The following is a 24337-nucleotide window of genomic DNA, read 5'->3' as shown; positions in this document are numbered from 1 at the left end:
TTTGGTGAAGAGAGAGAGAGAGAGAGAGCGCGCGCACGCGCACAGCACACAATCTTTTAAGTGCACTCTATGTCTGAGGTTTTCCTTTTTCATAGCAAATTCACTTTCCCCTTCAAATATGTGTTAGTAATTTCTCAAAATACTCAATAACTTGTAAGTGGTTACTTTGATAATAGCTACTCATATACATCCTTGTAATCTGGACTTTTTTTTGGTCCATATAGGACAAAAACAAGCCAAAAAGTTGTATAAAGTATTTTGCTTTTTCTCAGAGTGAACTAGGGATCTACTAAATGAAGCAATTTCATAAACTGCTTTACACACATTTCTTCTTTTGTTACAGATGTAGAGCACCCGTTCATGCGGTATCATCATCACCTCCTCTGCCTCTTAGGCAAAATCACTTCCTACCTAGTATTATAATTACTTCTGTAACTTCTCATCTCTCCTACTAGATTAGAAATTCATTCCTAATGCAAAAATAGATGCGAGTTGCTGGACGAACTGTTATTAGACATGATTAAGGGGGAAATTGCAGCTTCCTAGAAGCAAAATGGACAAGTTTAGTTAGCTGGAAGAATAGGATCGGTCAATTTCTTATAGTTTACCCTCTCCTTATGAACCAAGAGCAAAAGCCCATTTTCACCTTCTATCTCAGCTTCATTTTTTTTAAACAAATGGCCTTTTCTGTTTTTCTACCAAAGGCATTATATCTGTGACACTTGATTGAAGCAGCGTGGGGATTCAAACTGGAGACTTAATATCCAAAACATGTGATAAAGACTTAGAGTCTGATATACTTACTATACTTAGTTCCTGTGGCAGTAGGTGCTATAAGAATCAAATAACTCTAGCCCTGGCCGGTTGGCTCAGCAGTAGAGCGTCGGCCTAGCGTGCAGAGGACCCGGTTCAATTCCCGGCCAGGGCACACAGGAGAAGCACCCATTTGCTTCTCCACCCCTCCGCCGCGCTTTCCTCTCTGTCTCTCTCTTCCCCTCCCGCAGCCAAGGCTCCATTGGAGCAAAGATGGCCCGGGTGCTGGGGATGGCTCTGTGGCCTCTGCCTCAGGCGCTAGAGTGGCTCTGGTCGCAACATGGCGACGCCCAGGATGGGCAGAGCATCGCCCCCTGGTGGGCAGAGCGTAGCCCCTGGTGGGCGTGCCGGGTGGATCCCGGTGGGGCGCATGCGGGAGTCTGTCTGACTGTCTCTCCCTGTTTCCAGCTTCAGAAAAATGAAAAAAAAAAAAAAAAAAGAATCAAATAACTCTATAATGCAGGAGCCATGACCCATACTGGGAATGGTTTTCACTCTTTAGTTTCTCTTTTCACATTCTGCTGGCCATTTTTTGGCCACATCTCTGTGCATTAGCACAGCCAGAGATAACAAAGGAGTGCATTAAACTAATGGCTAAAATAAAATTCTAGAGTTCCCCAATTATTTTGAACTGTCCTATCCTACAGATAATTTTGAGTAAAGAGTATATAACAACCTAAGTTCCAAAACCATATTTTAATGAAACGCTTATAAAGTCTGACAAATGATTTCTTATTTGGTCATTTAAAACTGAAAATAACAAGTTAGGGTATAAGTTTTGGAAATCAGACCATCCTGCCTATTGTAAAAAAGCAACAACATGTAGACTGTCAATTAAGCTAATTAATTTTGCACAGTGTTTTTGATCCATTTATTTTTCCAAAAAGCATATTTTAGCCAGGAGTCTTGCCACAGACACCTACCAAAAATAGTCCAGCTTTCACATCTCCAGAATGAGCTTCCATGACAATAGTGTACACTCAGAAGGGACTCATATACAGCTTCTCTTTGCATAAGAAAAATCCATTTGGGTAATGGTATTGTGAGGACTGATATTAAACTGGTGGTGGGGGGGGGAGCTTTTTCATAGTGAGCCAAGTCTAGTTACCTAAAATACTAAAGAACAAGAATGATCACAAAACAGTCCACCCTCAAGGGGGAAATACAAATTATGGTGCTTACAATGGTTTAAATTCATACTGCTTTAGAAAAGGGACAAATTATAAAAGCAAATTTGGCTTGCAACAGATCTATAATCACCCAGAAGTACCCAACCTAGCCAGGACCTTTGAAAGCAATAAAGTAGATCTGTTAGCTATTTCTAATGTCCCAAAAAGCCTAATAGTAAGTGAACAGTTGTTGCCTACAATCTCGTTCTCCCTCCTCCTCTCTTTCTCACCCCTCCCACTCACATAAAATACAATAAAACTCCAAAACAAATCATATCGCCTTTTATATGGTCATACTGTTCCCTACAAAGGAACAAACTTCCATTGCTAATTTCTCACTATCAAGCAGTGCAATAAAGTAGCACAGTTCAAAATCAAGCTGCAGACAACTCCCACATCTGCATAATTATCTGATTGTGAAGAGGTCTAAGTGCAATGAAGTAAACTAGAAGAACAATTTTTTAAGTGGGATGATGGACCACAGTCCTCTTTTACAAAATAAGAACACATTGATTAGTCATTTATGTAAGTGTTATATTATAATCACTTAGGATTCACATTCCTCTTTTATAAAATAAGAACACATCTATTTATCACATATAAGTGATTTTCATTTTAGAAAAGTACTACGAACTTGAATTTTCACAAAGAAATAAACCTATATTTTGCTTGATAATTTAACAGCCAAAAATTTTAAGAAATATTCTTTGACTGTGATGTTTGTGCTTATCTATATGTAATTCTCTTTTCTATAAAAGTATATGATCTACGTAATAAAAGGGAGGACATGAATAGTTTTGGCTTTCTAACTATAGAAGCCATAAAGCAAGTAGCTTGGTAAATACTAGAAATTATTCTTCAACTGGGACAAAGAATATTTCTACTTTGAAGCTTTGATTACTAATCAATATAGTTATTTGTAGACTTTAATTTGTCAACATGGATAAACTTCTACCAACAATTCTGACTTCTCTGTCTTGCTTCTTATTTGCTATGGTCTTTCCTGCTTTCACTCAGAGTCTTCAAAACAAGGAAAGAACAGCCTATATAATAGTTCCATGTTATAAATCTTTAAAAGTTTTCCGGCTATCTACACAGAAATTATGCATTTTAACAATGGGAGAAAAACCTCAGCCTATTTATAAGGTTTAACTTCACACTAAAACCAAAATTTCAACCAAGAGAACATACTCCTTGACTATGACAAGTATTTTAATTTTAAAACACTATGTTTATAAATAAATACTTAACCCAGGATAGGCATTTTATTTTAAAAGTATCATCTTTTTCTCCCCTTAGATTTAGGGTTTAGAGATTAAGGGACCACAAACAAACTAGATCAGTATCTTCTATGAAATGGTTAGCTTTTTAAAAGAAATAAAAGGGGACTCAAACAGGTATTCGTACACTCATGTTTATAGCAGCGTTACTGGCAATAGCCAAAAGTTCGAAGCTTCTACAGTGTCTGCAGATGAATGAGCAAACTGTGGTAGATGCATTCAATGGAATATTATTCATCCTTAAAAGGGAAGGAAATCCTAACACATGCTACAACATGGATGAACCTTGGAGACATTATGCTAAATAAAAAAGCCAGCCACAAAAAGACAAATGCTGTATAGGAGGTACCTAGAATAGTCATGGTCACAGAGACAGAAGATAGAGGGAAGGTTGTCAGGACTGGGGGAGGGGAACAGGGATTAGTGGGTATGGGATTTCAGTTCGGGAAGAGGAAAAAGGGCTTGAGATGAATGGCAGTGATGATGCACAATCAATGAACTGAAGGCCACAGAACTCTACACTTAAGATTGCTTAGAATGGTACATTTTGTGTTATGTGTATTTTACAATAGAAAAGAAGACAGCTGAGTAACATCTAATCACAGTTGAAGATAGTAAAAAACCAGATATTTGTGGTCATTTTTAAAGATTACCTATACCTGGTGAGTCTTTAAACTCATAGTTTTTTTTTTCTTTTTCCTTCCTTTTCATCCTTAACCCTCTAAGTTCATTTTACTACATTAGTAAATTTTGTGATTTATGGGTTTTTAAAATTGGCAGAACAGACTTCAAGAAGCAGCAATTATGTTAGGAAAAACTGTATTGTTCTTGGAGTCTAGTCCATTATTTACATGTAGTCAAAGAACACAACTGCATACTGTAGGGTAGTATATTTCTGTAATAAGCATTATCTTTTCCTACAATATTAATTCAAGTCAGTTTTCTTCTGACTAGTCTATATAACTCTGAGTTATATATTTTTATAATCACATTTATAGATTTCCTACAATTTAAATATCATCTCAAAATTTCAATCTTAACCCCTAATTAGAATTTTTGAAGAATTATTGATCCATGATTTATACAACTTTTAGTAATCTGCTTTCAAGTTTATTATTTTCATGATGAAGCTGCAAAATACAAATTCTCAGAAAACTTTATGTTGTCTCCTATTAAATGCAGCAGTTAAGAGCTTGGGCATTACAGCCTGCTTTGAATCCTGGTGCCACCACTCATTATATATGGGAATGGGGAAATTATTTAAATTTTGTAAGTCTCACTTTCCAGAGGAAAAGGGGGATGAGGGACGTATAAGTGGGTCAAGGGTGGAATAAATGGTGATGGAAGGAGACATTACTTGGAGTGGTGAACACACAAGCCAATACACAGATGATGTATTATAGAACTGTATACATGAAACCTATATAATTTTATTAACCAGTGTTACCCAAATAAATTCATTAAAAATGTTTTTAAATGTGGATATTAATACCTAAACAGTTGTTGTGAGGACCATGTATATGGAGCTCCTTTGCAGTGTCTGATGTGTACTAAAGTTTTTTTGTTTATTTGTTTTTATTTTTGAAAGAGAGAAAGAGAGGGGGGAGGAAGAGGGAGAGAGACAAGAAGCATCAACTTGTAGTTGCGTCCCTTTAGTTGTTCATTGATCGCTTCCTCATATGTGCCTTGACGGGGGCTCCAGCCAAGCCAGTAACCCCTTGATCAAGCCAGCAACCATGGGTCATGTCTATGATCCCATGCTCAAACTGCTGAGCCTGCGCTCAAGCTGGCAACCCTGGGGTTTTGAACTTGGGTCCTCAGCATCCCAAGTCAACAAACTATCAACTGTATCACCACCATTGAGGAAAGGTTCTTAATAAATGGTAGCTATTGACAGTAATACTAATAGCAACAGCAGCAGCATGTAGTAGTGATAAGTGCCCTATTAGACTGAAAGACATATTATAACTTTTAAAAATGACTCCAAATTTTGATTCTAAAATGAACCCAGAAAAAAAGAGCAACTGTGTATACCAAGACTTGTTTCCTTTTGTTCATCTCTTCTAAATAACTTCATTCTTATTATCATATTAAGCAAAAGAAAAATGAGAAAACCAGGTATATATATGTGTATATACTCATAGAAATATACATCTCTCTGATGTGACAAGACACAACTGCAGGAAACTGTATAAAAACAGGAGGAAAAGTTGAAAAGTAAACAGGAAGAGCCATAGACTACATGATGGTAACCATGTAGAGAAATGTAGGTAAATTTCCAAGTTCAACTATTTGAACAATTAGTTCAGAATCACTGGTAATTGCCCTTGGAGATAGAGCCACAAATCCAGAAAACAGATATTTTCATCCTTTTTTATCCGTGTAGGCAAAAAAAAACCTCCAAAAAACCAAACCAAAACAAACATATATATTTCTTTTTTTTTATGGAGACAGAGTCAGAAAGAGGGACAGGTAGGGAGAGGGATGAGAAGTATCAATTCTTCGTTGCAGCACCCTAGCTGTTAATTGATTGCTTTCTCATATGTGCCTTGACCGGAGGGCTACAGCAGAGTGAGTGACCCCTTACTCAAGCCAGAGACCTTGGGCTCAAGCCTTGTTCAAACCAGATGAGCTCATGCTCAAACCACCGTCCTCGAGGTTTCGAACTTGGGTCCTCTGTGTCCCAGTCCAACGCTCTATCCACTGTGCCACCGCCTGGTCAGGCAGAAAATCATATTTTCTTTAAATAATACCAAGTTCCTACTGTAGTTACTACTACTAAAGATTTCTAAAGTATATAATATTTGATACCAGGATTTCTGGCACTTTTCTTTAGAAAGTACAAAGGGTTTCCATATTATCAACTCAGACTCCCCAACTATAAAGAAAAAGAAATTGAAACAGAACTAATTTTTTTGAAAATATATTCCTTGAAACACTAATGACATAAGAGTCTGTGGTAGGAGGATAAAAGGGTTCTACAGTGAATAAAAAGAGCTTAAGTCTGGGAAGTGCTGCATTCCTTCTCTCTCGCTTAGAGATGAACAACACTGCAAACATAAAAGCCTCTGAGAAGTCCTGCAGTGAGCAGAGCTGTTTAAATTTGTTTAACTAGTGCTTCCAAAATATATTTGGCCATAGAATCCTTTTTTTCAGGCAATACTGAGGAACCAGACAGTATTCCTCATAAAAACCTATGCTAGGAAATGTATAATAAATGGCTTTGTTTAGCTTTTAAAAGTGTAATTTCATATGCACCTGTCTAAAACAGGTAGTCACTGGCAGAATTTGCTAAATTCTCAAAATGAGTCCATGGTAATTCACACCGGCGGGAAAAATCTAACATGTCTAGACTAAGCATTTACACTATCTTTAGCAAGTTGTAGTTATTTCCAGAATATGCGTTTTGACCCCTTTGCTGCCTGCATGTTATTTAATCAAGTCAAAATACCGAATTTCTAATACCCGTGAAAATCTAATAATGAATATGACCCTCCAAGCCTTTGCTTTTCTTTCTGGGTTTCATATTAAGCTAAGAAAACCCTGTAGCTCTGAGCTACACCTTCAAATAAAAAAATACTAAACCCAGTGACCAGTATTTTACCCCCTGGTATTATAAGCTGCATTTATGTAATTCTATAGTAAAATAATGAATGTTCGATAATGTTAATCCTGGAGCAAAGTAGTGACTGATTATTACTTCTTTCCCCTAACATTCCTATTATGTTTATAGAACAAAATATGTACTGTAATTATTGCTTTATATATCGGAGCTTAAGCAACTTGTCCCAAGTACAGATAGTGACCAGGGACCAATCTCTTGTTGGATGGACATTTGTATGTATTACAACTGTAGAAGTTGTATTTGATAATCACCCTGAAATATGAACAAAAACAGTAAATTCCTTCACTAACAGCTTATTATTTAAGGAATTTTATTCTTTGGAAATAATTTTGGAACATAATTTGCTAGAAATCTAAACTTGAACAAAAAAACATCAGATGGCGTGCTAGATGGCTTTTCATGAGTTCAGAAATTAATAAGAAAGTCTTAAAAACTGTAATGAGGCATTCATTACTATGTCCTTGCAGGAGATGAAACAAACTAAGCTACAATTAATTCTGGGTAAAATGTGAATCTGAGTGATTACACTGCCAGGCTATGGCAATGCTTTCTTCCTAGGTTCCTTGGTTCAATTTCATAAATACATAAAAGTGTAACAAAATTGCAAGACGAAATAAACATTAACAATTTTTTTTAAATCCTAATAGAGAAGATGCAATGACTATTATTGTGGAAATAAATTCTGGTAACCCATGGACATTGGTCATTGATTTTACAGTTATACAAAATAATCTGATATTGAAAGAAAAGAAACACTTCAACACATCTATGGCAGAATACATGTAATCACACTGTTCTATATTATAATATACCTATCAATAACATTTTACCAGAGATATGGCAAATGGTCGAAGAAAACAAATTAAACATGAAAGGAGTCAGCAATGTTGACAATTCAGTAAAGAAAAAGGAATTAAAGAATCAGGTTCAAATTTCTAAGTTCTTTTTTTTTTTTTAATGTAGAAACAGAGGTAACAAAAATTGGTCTTCACCTGGTAAGCGTGTACTCCCTGAGTCCTGAATGCAAATTCATGGCAGAAAAAGTACCTATGCATCCACGCAATCTTTTGTCTCGACCAATCTTCCACGTTACAAACAGCGGGCTGTAAGGGAAGATAAAAATAGGGTGAACCAATCAATTCAACTTAAGCAAGTATTTATTAAGTATTTACTATATGTAAGGGTAGATGCCTAAGAAAGAAACACCAAATTACAGGACCTCAAGGGGCTGGTCCTAGCCCGGTGATGGTGAACCATTTTATAAAAACCACCCACTTTTGCAGTGCTGGTCAACCTAGTCCCTCCCGCCCTTGAGTGGGCGGTCCAGCTTTCATGGTGGGCCAATCGCAGTGCCGTTTGGTTGTTTGGTTGCTCCGCTACCGCCCACCATGAAAGCTGGAACGCCCACTAGTGGGCAGGAGGGACAAGGTTGACCAGTACTGCAAGCAAAAGTGGGTGGTTTTTATAAAAAGGTTCGCCATCACAGTTCTAACCCAATAGGACTCATTTTAGCAAAAATTACATCTACATGGCATTGAACATATCCTGTATGTTAGACAGCACAATAAATGTTTTAAACAAATTATCTATGGCATCGATACCAACACTCTTAGGAGGCTGGTGTTATTACTAACATTTCTGTTTTACGTATAAAGCAGTCCCCCCGTCCATACATAACAAAGTAGGAACTTCAACTTGGGCAGTCTTGACTACAGAGCCTTAACTATTGTGACTATCTGATTTCCTTATTTAAACCTCAAGCTACTGATGGATTCCTAAGTCTAGTTTAGAAAATCAGGGGGATATCACCACTTTTAACAAATAATTAACTGTATATATCAGGACAAAGTACTGTGAAAAGTGCTATAAAAGATACAAACTTGTCTAAACATAGTCATTGTTCTCTGGGGCCAGTACAGAGGGCAGGCACGTTCACAGTAATCTCAGACAAAGCAAAGGAAATAAGTGCTATCAACAATTTCTAAAATGCCATAAATTAAGCTACTGGGATAGAAGAAAATTTCATCAAGTTTGACCTATTAAAATGAGTAGGTTTGAGAAAAGTGAAGGACAACAGCAAATGATAACAAAGTGATGCACTGAAAACAAAATTTATTTTGTGTCTTAGATAAAACTATTGCCAATAAGTACAATCTCTCAAGCATCAACTAATCAAAATATCAACTATGATATAATGGCACCAAGAAAGTAATATACTTTTAAATAAAGTTTAATACACTGACTGTTTGAATTCTGCAGCAAACTGCTGACAGCCTCAACTTAAGTCTAAAAATTTATTTTTATTAGAAGCAACTTTATGTGCCAGTTTTATGAAATAAATTACACATTTTAGGACATCTTGTGAAAAGGTAAACAAACATCCTACCATTGGAGATGGTTCATGTTAATATGAGTATTCACAGTATTATTAGTATAATATATTTCAGCTTCCTAAAAATTTAAATCTTAGGGGGACATACCATACGTCATATCTTTCTAATAATATGCTGGTGGAGAACACATTCTTTCTTTCATTATTATTATTATTATTATTATTATTTAGACATTTAAATTTAACAGGGTGACATTGGTCAACCATAGTCACATTCTTTCTTTAAAGTACTCTTTAGCCAGTCATCAGGGCTTGGGTGGAAGATACCGTGTTGAAGCACTCGGTAACCCACCTCAAACACTGAAATTGTGCTGAGTTCTGACAGGAGCCACAATGGCAGACATGTTCCCAAATAAACAGTACACAAACCAGGGAACAGTACTAAGAATTAGCTTCTTCCAGGAGCCAAATACCCAGAGGCACTGGAAAAGGTGACTAAAGTAAAAGGCGAAGTTGTGATGCTAATATTCAAGTGCTGAATGACCTACAGTACAGGTACTAAAGTACAAAGCAAAATGTAAATTCTAGGTTTTCTGTTTTGTACACCCCGTGTACTGAACATCTTCTAATTTGAGATAAGGTTCCAATGTTCCAGTTGGAAATTTTCTCTAATTGCTCTTGACTAATATTAGAGCAAAATGACAAGGATTAGATGGCATTATGTTCTCTTTTAGTGCCCTAAAATTCACATGTTGAGTCTAAAGATGAATCTTACCACTTTGTTTTTTACTTTCTCATTTCTTCTCTTTTAGTGCCCTAAAATTCACATGTTGAGTCTGAAGATGAATCTTACCACTGTTTTTTACTTTCTCATTTCATGAAGTCAATATTAGCAACCATTACATAGTAAGATAGCAGTCCTCTGCCACAGCAGTGTCCATACAAAGTATCTCTACACGAGACATGTCTCTTGGCAGACCCAGAACAAAGTGAATCACACTGTAACATATATAAAATGTCTTTAAAATACCATGATGGCTTCTCAATAACATGGAACTAAGTGACATTATTTCTTCCTCAGTGATTTGAGAAGAAATCTGCAAGTGTGAGTGAATTCATTTCCTATCAAAAAGACCGGAAATGAAAGTCACTTAAAAGTACTTTACCTTCAGTTTTGTATTTATCCCACTAAATATATATATACACATCACTCATACTATAATCCTCTTTACTCTAGCAAACATTTGGAATTTGCAGGGTAACTAGGGAAAATAAAAACACAGATTAAATTCTATATTATGGAATATCTTGGAGGGCATTTGAACATATAATGGAGGAGATCATACAGTTAAAATCCCTGATGAAGGAATGATGTATTCAGGAAGTAGGGCGCTAGAGGATATACTGCATTTTGCCAGGCAGCCTGGGAAAAAAGGCACTCCATAATAAGTAAGAGCATGAAGGTGTTAAAGTGCACAGCACTGTGGTCTCTTCCAGATGTAACAGTCTATGAATTTCAGGCACTGTTGAATATGTGTTCCACAGAGCCCTCTTAAGAGGGAAAGCAGATGTAGAATTGTCTGGACTCTCCCTGTTCCTTACCAACCTCCACTTTGTTATTGCGGGAAGTATCTGTGTCAAAGATGTGATGGATGCCTACTTGACAACCCCACTGTGTTGAGGACAGATACCTGAAGATGGAAGAAATCAGACTTTAAGTAGACACAATAAAACTATTCTTTCCAAGTCTGAGATTCTAATTACTCATTTGCAAAGGCTCATCCATTGTCTTTTATAAAGAATACATATATAGAATTAAAAGAAAAAAACCCAAATCTAAAAGCAGTATTTAATGGGGAAAATGGGAAGTTAGTGATTTTTAAAGTAGACTGAAATGCATAAATATAAATGAGCACAAAAGATTTGATCTTGCCTGACCAGGTGGTGGCACAGTGGGTGGAGTATCAGCCTGGGACACTAAGGACTCAGCTTTGAAACTCCGAGGTCATTGGCTTGATCAAGGGGTCACTGGCTCAGCTACTAGCACCCCGGTCAAGGCATGTATGAGATACAATCAATGAACAACTAAGGTGCTGCAACTATGAGCTGATTCTTCTCATCTCTCTCCCTTCCTATATGTCTGCATATCTCTCACTAAAAAAAAAAGAAAATATTTGATCTTCAGTGTGATAACTACTTTGTACAGGGCAATGAATATGGGGACATTCAATATGTATTATCTAAAAATAGCAACACACAAAGGGAGAAATAGGCAATTTCATTCTTAAATGTGTTATTAAAACATGTATGAGTTACCAGAAGGACACAAGACATCAACATAATCAGAGACAGATCAAAGTAGAAAAAGGGATTTGAGCCCATTGAGAGAAACTCCTCAATGACAAGGATATAAGGAAAGCAGTTCATAGCAAGACAGAGATGGAATGTTTGTGGGAAATACTTTTACCATATGGTTTAAGGCCACCTACATACATTGAAAAATAAACTGCAAACTAGAAAGAGGCTCAAAATAAAATGAAATATTAATGGAAACGTTTATCTGACGGTAACCAGACATTGCTTTTTAAGAAATTTTCTTAGTCCTGAATATTTTATACCACTGTTTTAAGAAACGTTTAGAGAAACTCCATTTTCCCTTCTGTAGACAGTAACAGGAAGTAACCACCTAATATAGGTGAATCCTCCCTGCCAACTGGTAGCCAATACCATCAGGTCAACAGCAGTAGATCTCTGGGAAATGTCGCTGCATGGAATCAGCAACAGTAGGGATAAGCAATGCACCGTAAATTTGAGCAGGATGTTCCCCAGTCCCAGGGAACATGCCACTTCCTATGCCCCTTTCTGAGAATGCCCTATTGATGCACGTCAGAACAAGTTAGAAATATGTTTGTGGGAGAGTTGTACAACTGTGAAAATGGTGTATTGACTTAACAATATTTTATCATAAAATTTTGTTTTCCCATGCCATATCATAGCAAAAACAGAGGTTTAAAAAAAAAACAACAACACCTTAGACATTTGCAAGGTCCCCACACTGGCAATTTACTCTTCATTAGAATTAAGTTGTTTAGAATGAAGTTTGTAGGTGGAAACATTAACAATATCATATCAATCCCCACCAATATAATACTAATTACTATAACAGAGAAATTCAACAAGGAAATTAATAATGTAGGCAGATACAGGTAAAGAGAGAAGCCCTCTAGCACTTGGTTGTTTTCCTTCCACCTTAAATAATAATTGCTGCTCAATTATGTTTAGGTTCTTCTACTATTTAGCTTAAAAGTCCACCAGAATTACTCATCATGTCCAACTCAATACCATAATTCCCCAGAACCTAGGAACTTAGAGGAAAACAGAAATGTCAGTCTTCTTTCCAGCATCAGGTTAAAATATTTCACTTCTTATTCCAATACAAAATTATATATCTCATCTACGAATCATATAAACTACAGATTCAATTCATAAATATGTACTCAATGTAGTGAAACCCTGTATTAGTCTGCTTGGGGTGCCATAACAAAATACAACAGATGACGTGTCACAAACAACAGAAATTTACTTTCTCCCAATTTTCAGACTGGAAAGTTCAAGATCAAGGTTCCAGCAGGGTTCTGTTTCTGGTGAGAGCTCTCTTCTTGGCTTGTAGATGGCTGCTTTGTCCCGACATAGCTTTTCCGCCTCAGAGAGACCCATTATAGGTCCTATCTCCAAATACAATCACAGTTGGGGTTAAGGTTTCAACTTAAAGATCTTGTGAGGACACAGTTCAGTCCATAGCAAATCTCTAACAAAAATGTTAGCATGTAGTTAAAAGTTTATATAACAATGTATCTAAGGTTATTATTTAAAAGAACTTTGAAGAAATTATCTGTTTCTTCACCATTGTATTTTTTTTTTAGATTTTACTTATTGATTTTTAGAGAGAGGAGAGAGAGAGAGAGAGAGAGAGAGAGAGAGAGAGAGAGAGAGAGGGAGAAGTGGAGAGCATCAACTCATAGCAGCTGATTTCCATATGTGCCTTGACTGGGTAAGCCCAGGGTTTCAAACCAGCGACCTCAGCATTCCAGGTTAATGCTGTACCCACTGCGCCACCATAGGTCAGGTGGAAAACATAAAGTAATCAAGGGAGACTAAATGCAGAATCATCATGCTGGATAGTGTTAGAACTTGGCTGATTCTCCAAATTTTCTTATAACCAATTAAATTTTTTTCCAGTATGGGGGGGGGAATTGTGCATAGCAAACCAAATATATTTCTAAAATACCAGAGAATAAGAAAATCTCATAAATACTACACAGTACCATGCAGGTAAGGCATAAGCATAAATCTCCTCCTCCTTGGAGAGATTAGCTGTGCAGATACCAGGACAAACTGGAAATGCTGGATCAGCCAGAAATACTAAACCCAATCAACAAGCTTCTCTACTATTCCCATTAGAAGCTCATAGCAAAACCCACCAGTTTATTTTTGATGGCTTCCCAGCATCTGTTCTGACGCTCTCTCAACCTTCTTGCTTCATTTTTTCCTATTGTCTAGCCAGCCTTCATCAAACTCAGGTGTTCTAGGGAATACCTACAAATTTCCACCATATCAAAATTTCCATTTACCACCTGATGTTTAAGTAATTCACACTATGTAATGAGGCTTCTTAATGAATGAAGGAATGAATGAATCATTAATGAATGAATAAGGCTTAACTCTTCCAGATAATTTGAAATTCAAATGGATAGGAAGCCCTGAAAGTAAAGAAATAAAAAGGAGTAAGGGGGAGGAGGTATGGTCCAATATAGTTTACACTTTCTCAGCCACACCAATCCTTTACTGCAGATAAGGAAAATACACTAAATCACCATAATAGCCTTATACCACAGTCTTCCCTCTAACCTTTGTAAATACTCTGTATTCCATGGGGCTCAGGAAAATAAGGAGATACTGCATAAACAGACAGCACGGCTTAGTATAGAAAACCAGAAATATCTGAAAGTGGGAACCAGGAATGACCAATCTTTCAATACTTTTTTTCACCCTGGTGTTCCTAGAAATTCTATCATAGCAACATTCTGTTCTTTTTTTCCCCCTCTCTTTTTAAATAATGCTAATTTAGCTGGCAAATGCCAAAGGAAGAGAGGCATTATAAAGTCTTACATACGAATTGGAAGGTTGAAAGTATGTGTGTGTCTTGTAAATCAAGGATAATCAACACCAGCACATAACCAGCCAAATCACAAACATACTTCAAAAGATTCACTAGATTCTGCCAATTTTTGAGCTGAAAGAACCATTTTTTCCTTTTAGCAAGAACAAATCAACAATTTTCAGTAAAAAAAAAAATCAGTCTCAGACTTGATATACTGAGATAGTCTGTCCTATTATTCTGTTTTTTATAGCTCCAAATTAGATGAAAAAGACTACCTGCATTGGAAAAAAATATCATATTTGTCTATATCTTTTCTTCTTCGTTGACACTGCAGTAAGCATTAAATTTAATATATGGTAGCAATGTCAGGATGAAGTAGTTTTTTTTTCCTGATCACAGGAACAAACCACAAATCTTTATTATCTGAAAATCTCATAAAATTTAAATGGCAAATTGCAATACTTTCCAAAATAAAATAATTTCTATGTAGAATTCCCAGTCTGAAACCATTTCTTCAAAGAATTTGAAGGTTTGAGACAGCTTTTACAATAAAAATAATTAATTATTTTTATATATAAAACAGACCAGGCAAAAACAGATGACCTTCGCTAGTCTTAAGATTTCTAAACTAAAGATAAGTTAAACTAAGAGACTAGGATAACGAGATCCAGGAGTTTTGGAATGAATATTGACTAACACAGTCAAATCTTTTTTTATGCCATTAAAAAATTTTTTTGGAGCAGTGTTTTGAGCCTTGCATGACTTGACAGTTTCTATGCTAGATGATGGGGAGAATTCATAACATTTTAAACAAAGTAATGAAGACAACTAAGGTTTTGGTTTGTTTGCGTGTGTTTCTTCCTGTTTTAGTCTGTTTTGTTTTGATTTGGTAAATGTATTTTCCCTTGCCCAGTAATGACCTATCCTCTACCACCTGTCTTACACTGAGAACCCGATTACCAGAAAAAAATATGCTGATTGATTTAAACACTACCATAAAAAGAGCTGGAGACTTACCCAGCTTCTTCATTCTAATTTTTATCTTGTTTCCGTCTGAAAGAGATCCATATAATGTGCTAGGTTAACAAGTAAGACCTGCAATAAAACTTTGATATATTTGTTTTTCACACGTTTCCTGGGTTCTAAGGAAGGTAAGTGTTTCTAGGTCCTGGATTGGATTATTTGCTCCTTTGGGAGAAAGGAGCTGCATAGACTCAGCGTTGTAATAGCAATTCAGCAAACCCTTCTTATTTTTAGGGAAAGGAGAAAGGCAGGATCTAGGGACAAAGGACTCCAGTGAGATCTTATTTTGTATCAGGGCTGCTTAAGCTGCCTTTGTGTCCTCAATCCTTTTACATTTCAGAAAACAGTTCAACCTCTCTGTACTATAATATCCAAGAGGTTGAGGGTTATTGTTTTCAAGATTTTATTTATCGACTCTACAGAGAAAGGAGGGCGAGGTAGCAAGAAGTATCAACTCATAAGTTGTTTCACTTTAGTTGTTCATTGCTTGTTTGTCGTATATGCCTTGACCAGGCAAGCCCAGGGTTTCGAACCAGCAACCTCAGTGTTCCAGGTCATTGCTTTATCTGCTGCGCCGCCAGAAGCCTCAAGGTTTTGGGGGGTTTTTTGCTGTTGTTTTTATGTTGTTGTTGTTTTTTTAATGGAATTGATACCCTCACCTGCAAAATGCTTCTTTTTTTAAAAAAAAACAACTTTTTTGAAGTACAATTATAAAATAAAAACACCTATTTTGAGTGTAAAATTCAATGAATTTTGACAAATATAACCTAAACCACAATCAAGGTATGAGATTTCCACCACCCCACAGAGTTTCTTCACGCCTGTTTGCAAATAATGCCTCACCCATATTCCTGGCATCTGGCAGAACACTAACCTGTGTTTGGTCACTATTAATTTGTCTTTTCTAGAATTCCATGTAAATGAAATTATCCAATATGCAGTCTTTGGTGTCTAGCTTCTTTTATTTAGATATCCACCCATGTGGTTTGGTTCTTTTTACTGTTGAGTAGTATTACACTGGATGGATATACCGAAATTTATTTATATACGCATCTGCTTATGGATATTTGGATTGCTTCTAGTTTGGGGATTCTATAAATAAAGCTGCTATGATAATATTTGCATTCAAGTTTCTGTGTGAACATAAGTTTTTTCATTCTTGTTAGGTAACTACTTACAAAGAGAACTGCTGAGCCATCCATGAGTAGGTGTATATTTAACTTTATAAGAAACAGCCAATTGGCTGTACCAATTTCCAGGGGCTGTGCCAATTATGAGTGTCACAGTTGTCGACATCCTCACCAACACTTGTTCTTGTTTTTTTGTTTTTTTTTTAAATCAAATTAATGTGTACGTATATTGCATTGCAGTTTTAATTTGCAGAGCTCTGATCACTAAGTATATTAAGCAACTCTTCAAGTGGTTAATATTCATTCACATTTCTTCCCTTGGGAAGTGCTTGTTCAACTGATTAACTCATTTTTAAATTGGATTGTCTTCTTTTGAGTTGTAGATTTTTAAAACATATATTCTGGATACCAATATATTTTCTTAGTCTGTGGTTTGCCTTTTCATTTTCTTTTTTTCTAAATTGAATTTATTAGGGTGGCACAGTCCTTTTCTATGGAATTATTAGTAATACTAATTCACATCATTTTACAGGTTTCAGGGGCCCAATTCTACAACACATTTCTGCACACTGTTTTGTGAGGGAGACAATAGTCTTAACGGTATCTTCTGAAGAGCAGACATTTTAATTTTTGATAAAGTTTAATTTTATCAATTTTTCTTTCCTGATTCATGCTTTTTTTTTGTCAAACAGCAGAAATCTTTACCCAAAGGTCATGAAGATTTTCTCCTGTTCTCTTCCAGAAGATTTACAAATTTAGGTTTTACATTTAGGTTTCTGACATGAGTTACTTTTTGTGTATAGTGTGAGGTAAAGGTCAAGGTTCATGTTTTTATTTATTAGTATTTAGTGTTGGATTTTTCTGTGAATGTGCATAAGGAATATTAGTCTTTGGTTTTCTTGTAATATATTTGTCAGTTTGGGGTATTTATAGTGATGCCAGCCTCATATAATGAGTGGAGAAGAAATTTTATCCTCCCCCATTTCCTCAAATTTGGTTTATCTGTTCCTTATATATTATGTAGAATTCACCATTGAAGTCATTGGAGCTTAGATTTTAATTATGGGATTTTTAATTATGATTTTAATTCCCTTAATAGGTATGAGGTTATTTAGATTTTCTAGTTCTTTTTAAATCAGTTTCAGTAATTTGTGTCTTTCAAGGAATTCTTCCAATTCATCTAAATTGTAGAATTTGTTAGCATAAACTTATTCACAATATTCCCTAACTATCCTTTTCATACCTCTAAAAACCCTTCTTTCTTTCCTTCCTGATATTTATGTTAATTTGGATCTTTTATCTCTTCTTTTAAAATTTTTTGAGAGAGAGAGACAGAAACATCGATCTGTTCCTGTATGTGCCCTGACTGGGGATCAAACCTGCAACTTTGCACAGCAGGATGATGCTCTAACCCAGTGGTCCCCAACCCCCAGGCCGTGGACCAGTGGGCCATTTGGTACCGGTCTGCAGAGAAAGAATAAATAACTTACATTATTTCCGTTTTATTTATATTTAAGTCTGAATGATGTTTTATTTTCTAAAAATGACCAGATTCCGTTACATCCGTCTAAGACTCGCTCTTGACGCTTGTCTCGGTCATGTGATACATTTATCCATCCCACCCTAAAGGCCAGTCTGTGAAAATATTTTCTGACATTAAACCGGTCCCTGGCCCAAAAAAGGTTGGGGACCACTGCTCTAATCAACTGAGCTATCCATCCAGGGTTATTTTCTTGCTCTCTCTCTCTTTTATCTTTACCAGTCTAGGTAAAGGCTTACTAATTTTATTGATCTTTTCAAAGACCTGGCTATCAATTTAATTGATTTCTTTATTGTTAGTTTTTTATTTTATTGATTTCTTCTCTTCTAATATTTTATCACTCTTACTTGGGGCTAATTTTCTTTTTATTTTCTTACTTCTTATGGTGGAATTTTACTGACTTTAGATCTTCTTTATGTATCCCACAAATTTTTACTGTGTTATTTTCATATTATTCAGTTCAAAATATTTTCTAATTTACCTTATACTGTCTTCTTTGGCCCATAACTCATTTAGAGTTATACTGTGAAAATTACTTATATTTAAGAATATTCCAGATATTTTTTCATTATTGATTTCTAATTTAATTCCATTTTGATCACAGAACAGACCTTGCATTATTTCAATTCTTTTGAATATATTCAGGCTTGTTTTATGGCTCAGAATACAGTCTATCCTAGGGAATGTACCATGTAAATGTGAATATATATATATATATATATATATGTATTCTGGTAGTGTTAAGTCCAGTCTTTTATAAATATCAATTATGTATAGTCAATTGGTAGTGTTGGTCAGGTTTTCTATCTACTGATATTTTGTCTAGTCATTCTATTAATTTACTACTTATTTACTATAATTATCTACTTGTTTACTCCTTTGGTTATATATATCTTTTTGTTTTTTTCCCCATGACTTTTGAATCTCTGTGAGGAACATACATTTAGGACTGTTGTCTTCTTGATGAATTGACCATTTTACCATTATGAAATAGCCCCCTTTTCCTGGTAATGCTGTCCTGAAATCTAATTTGTCTCATTAATATAGTCAATTCTAGCTTTCTTATGATTAGTGTTTGCATGATATATGTTTTCCATCCATCGTTTTTATCTTTAACCTGTCTTTATTCTTAGAGTGGGTTGTTGAGTCAGTACATAGTTGGGTCTTGCATTTTTATGCAGCCGTTTAATTGGAGTGTATAGACTACTTATATTTAATGTAACTGTGATATGGTTGTCTACCATGTTTATACAGTGTGTCCATAAAGTCATGGTGCACTTTTTTTTTTTTTTTTGTATTTTTCTGAAGCTGGAAACGGGGATAGACAGTCAGACAGACTCCCGCATGCGCCCGACCGGGATCCACCCGGCACGCCCACCAGGGGGCGAAGCTCTGCCCACCAGGGGGTGATGCTCTGCCCCTCCGGGGAGTCACTCTGTCGCGACCAGAGCCACTCTAGCACCTGGGGCAGAGGCCAAGGAGCCATCCCCATCACCCGGTCCATCTTTGCTCCAATGGAGCCTCCCTGCGGGAGGGGAAGAGAGAGACAGAGAGGAAGGAGAGGGGGAGGGGTGGAGAAGCAGATGGGCGCTTCTCCTGTGTGCCCTGGCCGGGAATATGGTGCACTTTTGACCGGTCACAGGAAAACAACAAAAGATGATAGAAATGTGAAATCTGCACCAAATAAAAGGAAAACTCTCCTAGTTTCATACCTATTCAGTGCAGTTCGATGTGGGCTCACGCACAGATTTTTTAGGGCTCCTTAGGTAGCTATCCCGTATAGCCTCTACAGACTCATCACTGACTGATGGCTACCAGAACGGGGTTTCTCCACCAAACTGCCGGTTTCTTTCAACTGCTTATCCCACCGAGTAATGTTATTCCTATGTGGTGGCGCTTCGTTATAAACGCCACGATACTCACGTTGCACTTTGGTCATGGATTCGAATTTAGCGAGCCACAGAACACACTGAAATTTCCTCTGTACTGTCTACATCTCGACTGGCATGACCGTGGGCTGCTCCGCTGTATTATACATGGTGTTACGTCATCATCTGTGCATGCGCACATGCTGCCACATCATCCTACAGAAACTGGGAGGGTTTTCCTTTTATTTGGTGCAGATGTCACATTTCTATAGTCTTTTGTTGCTTTCCATGGTCAAAAGTGCACCATGACTTTACGAACACACTATATTTTACATTTGTTTTTTCTGTATTTCCCATTTGTTCTTCATTCCTCTTTTTCTGTTTTTGGATTAAATGACTATCATTTAGTATGTATTTTTACTGTCATTATTAGCTTATTAGTTGTGCTTCTTTTTAGTGGTTGTTCCAGCTTGTATATGATGAATCTTTAGTTTACTGCAATCTCCCTTCAAGTAGTATTACATCACTACTCACACAGCATAGGAACCTTAGCAGCATACTTCCATTTCATGCCTATCATCCCTCGGGACTGCTGTTATATGTAATATAAATTCCATGATGAACCAGTAATTTTGTTTTAAACAACCACTTAATTTTTAAAGAAATTTTAAAATGAGGGAAAAAAAAAGTCTTCTTTACTTTCACCATACTTACTGCACTTAACAGGAATTCTTCATTACATTATAGAGATCCAAGTTTCCATCGGGCATCAGTTTCCTTCAGCCTAAAGAAACTTCCTTTAATATTTCTTGTAGTACAGGTCTGCTGGTGACAATTTTTTTTCAGTTTTTGTTCAAGAAAAGTGTATTTCACTTATATTTCTTTTTGCTCTAATTTTTTAAAAGTATTTTCACTGGAGATAGGATTTGAAATTGACAGTACATTTCTTCTTTTTCCTTTAATACTTGAAAGATTTCATTCCATTGTCTTGTTCACACTGTTTCTAATGAGACACGATTTCTTGTCTGTGTTATTCTGTATGAATGTGTCTTTTTTTGTATCTAGCTCCTTGTTAATTTTTTTTAATTGAACTTATTGGGCAAAAATATGAAACTAGACCACTTTCTAGCTTTTTAAAAAAATTTTCCATTGACTTGAGAGAAAGAGAGAGAGAGAGAGAGAGAGAGAGAAGTATCAACTCACCATTTCACTTAGTTGTGCCATTTAGTTGTGCACTCACTGATTGCTTCTCATACATGCTCTGACTGGGGAATCAAACCTGTGACTTTGGCATGCCAGGTCCACTCAATGCTTTATCCACTGAGCCACTCAATTGGGGTCTCTTGCTTCTTTTAAAAATGCCCCCTGTACAACTGATTTTCAGCAATTTGATCATAACAGCCCAAGTTTGGTTTTCTTTGTGGTCATCCCACTTAGACTTCATTGAGCTTGTATAGGTTTATAGTTTTAATCAAAACTGAAAATTTTTACCCATTATTTCTTAAATTATTTTTTCTGCCTATTCCTCTATCTCCTTTTCTTCTGGGACTCCAATTACACATATGTAAGTCTGCTTGATACTGTCCCACAGTTCACTGAAGCTCTCTCTTAGTTTCTCTTATCCTTCTGAGTTGCAGATCAGATAATTTCTATTATGTCTTCAAATTCATTGATCTTTTTTTTCTGCAGTCTAATCTGCTATTAATCTTATTCAGTGAATTTCTCATTTCATATACTATACTTTTCAGCTCCAGAAATTCTAATTGGTTTTTTGTATGTCTTCAATTTCTTTCCTCATTATATGCACATTTTGCTTTCAACTGTTCAACGTATTTTCATAGCTGTTTTAAAATTCTTGTCTGCTAAGTATAACCATCATTCTGATTCTGTTTCTGTTAACTGGTTTCCTCTTGGGTATGGATCACATCTTAGTGCTTCTGGGAATGTTTAGTTTTTCGATATCAGATACTATAACAATTATATACTTGATTGTTTTGATTTTAGTGTCCTCTTTTAAAGTGTTAAAGTTTGTTTTGTCACATATCTAACTTATTTATGGATAACTGCTTTTCAACATTTTGGCTTTAAGTTTTGTTGGATTGGATTCACTGTACCTTTTACTCTAGGGTTTTATTACCCCTAGTACTATTGTATGACCGTTCTGTGGTCTCTACTGAATACCCTCGGTGTTCAGAAAAATCTCTCTATTCTTACTGTAGGAATTCAAATATCTCTCAGTCCTATGTGATTTATGGTAAGTTTTCAGCTTATAACTCCTAAACAATTGTTTTCTGCCCAGCTTCATGGTGTTTCTTTTGACAAATGCATACATTCATGTTCAGTAAAAGATAAAAGGTACATTTAGGCAGATTTAGGGAGCTATTTCTCTGAGAAAATCTCCTCTCCAGTATTTTGCTATACTAAGTCCTACCACCTAGGCCTCCCTGGACTCTTACCTCTGTCTCATCAATTCAACAAGACTCCAGGCTGTGCTCGGATTACCTCTCACAATACTATGGTCCAGAAACTGTCTAGAGGGAAAAAGCCAGGATAACTATAGGGCTCACTTTGTTGGATTCCTTTATCTCAGGGAGCACAGTCTTGTGCTACCTGTTGCTCAATGTCTGAAAACAGTTGTTTCATATATTTTGTCCAGTTTGTCACTGGTAATAAGGCGTGTGAGGCAGAAGGAAACAAGTCTTATACTATTTACTCCCTCATGGACCAAAGTGGAAGTCTCACAGTCTTTCAATACTGAGTTAATTAAGAGTCAAACTCTGGTAGGTTTCACATATTAAATGTGAAAAAAAAAAACTACCACAAATAGTAGAAGACTACATCATGCAGGAAAATGATGCAGGAAGCAGAAAGCAAAAGGGACAGATCTCTTCAGCTTTGAGAGATATTGAATTCTCAGAAGAATATGAAGTGACTCAACCAATTTCAGGGGCAACACACGGCTCAGAACCAAAAGGTTAGAGATGTCATTCTTTTTTTAATATATATAGATGTCATTCTCAAAAATATCAAATCAAAACTCTAAAGCCCAAAGTAATAAAATAAAATAAAACAGTCAGGTAGAAACTGAACTTGACTAAAGTGTCAGTTACCAGTCACACTGATATTTCTTTCTTTAAGTCCATGCCAAAAATAGCTCACTCCTTTTATTCTCCCTCCACACAAGTTTTTTTTTAATAAAGTCCATTCAATCTGAACCACCTTAATATACAACAGCTAAAAAATCATGAGGAAGTTAATAATCATGAATGATGTCTGATATGTGAGTGCTTTGTTATTGCTATTTTAAAGGGCTATTTTTCAATTATTACCATTTAAATTATCTTATGGCACACCAATTTACCTCACTAGTGTACTAGGTGACACCATATTTATCAGTCTTAATAGCACAAGTCTTACAATCACAGTGTCATATCTATAGAAAGGCTGTCACCTAAGGACAGGAACTCCACATTAACTAAACCAGATATATTATCTTGTGATGGAACAAATACAAAAAAATACTGTGACATGAAACATTATATTATCATATCAAAAATTATTTTAAAAATTCCCCACTAACACATCAGGTAACACCATTATAGTTTGGTGTTTGAAAGTAAATGAGTCCATGTCTAACCTGGGAGGCACGAAGTAACACACTTCCAGAGAAAATGAAGATAGCAGTAAGCAAGGCAGTGCAGAGCCTCTGAGAAAAAAAAAAGGCAAAAATATCCCCGAATGACACTGGCTGAGAAACTGAGGTAATAAGGTAGCAAAATGAAGATAATTGCTTACTTTCCCGCTTTACACTTCTCTTTAGGCAGTCCTATATAATTGCCTACTTCAAAGCCTGTAACTTTGTAAACAAACGAAGCAGAAGCTAAACAAAAAGACCAAACTCCCTGGGAAGATAAGAAAGAACACAGCAGTCCTACCAACAAACATCGGTACAACAACTTCCTCTGTATATTTAAATCCTCTGGTTTTAAAAAGCCTCCAGCTGAACTTCTAGGGACATGGCAGACTACAAATTGGCCAAAGGTGATGTATAGTGTCTGGAAGTGACAATGACCTACTCAGCTTCATAACATCAATACAACAGGAGAGCAAAATCTGCCACCTGAGCTATTAAACATGCTCAACCTTGAAAGCTAATTTTCCCCCTGGAGTCTATCTAGTCCTCTCCTTTTAATCAGCAAGAACACTAGCCCAAACCTTTGTTTTTTAGACGAACCTCACAGATCAAAATAATTTGAACTAGAGCTGTCGCTCTAATTCCAGATCTGAAATGCTCATAAGGAACTTCATTCTCAATCCAGGATTTCCATACAGCTGGAGAACCAAAGCCAAGGGAACGTAGTTTCCTACCAGGCATAACTCTTCCACCCCTACTTGG

The 24337-nt window shown here is 36.2% G+C and overlaps 1 protein-coding gene across 1 annotated transcript in view; it reads right to left on the bottom strand.

The window, feature by feature from the left end:
- Positions 1-24337, bottom strand: part of AMMECR1 (AMMECR nuclear protein 1) — a 110382-nt gene that overhangs the window by 49310 nt on the left and 36735 nt on the right. Inside the window, exon 2 of the mRNA XM_066249562.1 lies at positions 7880-7990. Coding sequence (XP_066105659.1) covers positions 7880-7990 — 111 coding nt within the window. The remainder of the gene's footprint in view (positions 1-7879; positions 7991-24337) is intronic.

The sequence above is a fragment of the Saccopteryx bilineata genome, chromosome X (genome assembly GCF_036850765.1).
Source record: "Saccopteryx bilineata isolate mSacBil1 chromosome X, mSacBil1_pri_phased_curated, whole genome shotgun sequence".
Lineage (NCBI taxonomy): Eukaryota > Metazoa > Chordata > Mammalia > Chiroptera > Emballonuridae > Saccopteryx > Saccopteryx bilineata.
The sequence above is the reverse complement of the archived record's forward strand: the minus strand, read 5'-3'. Positions and strand labels throughout refer to the sequence as shown.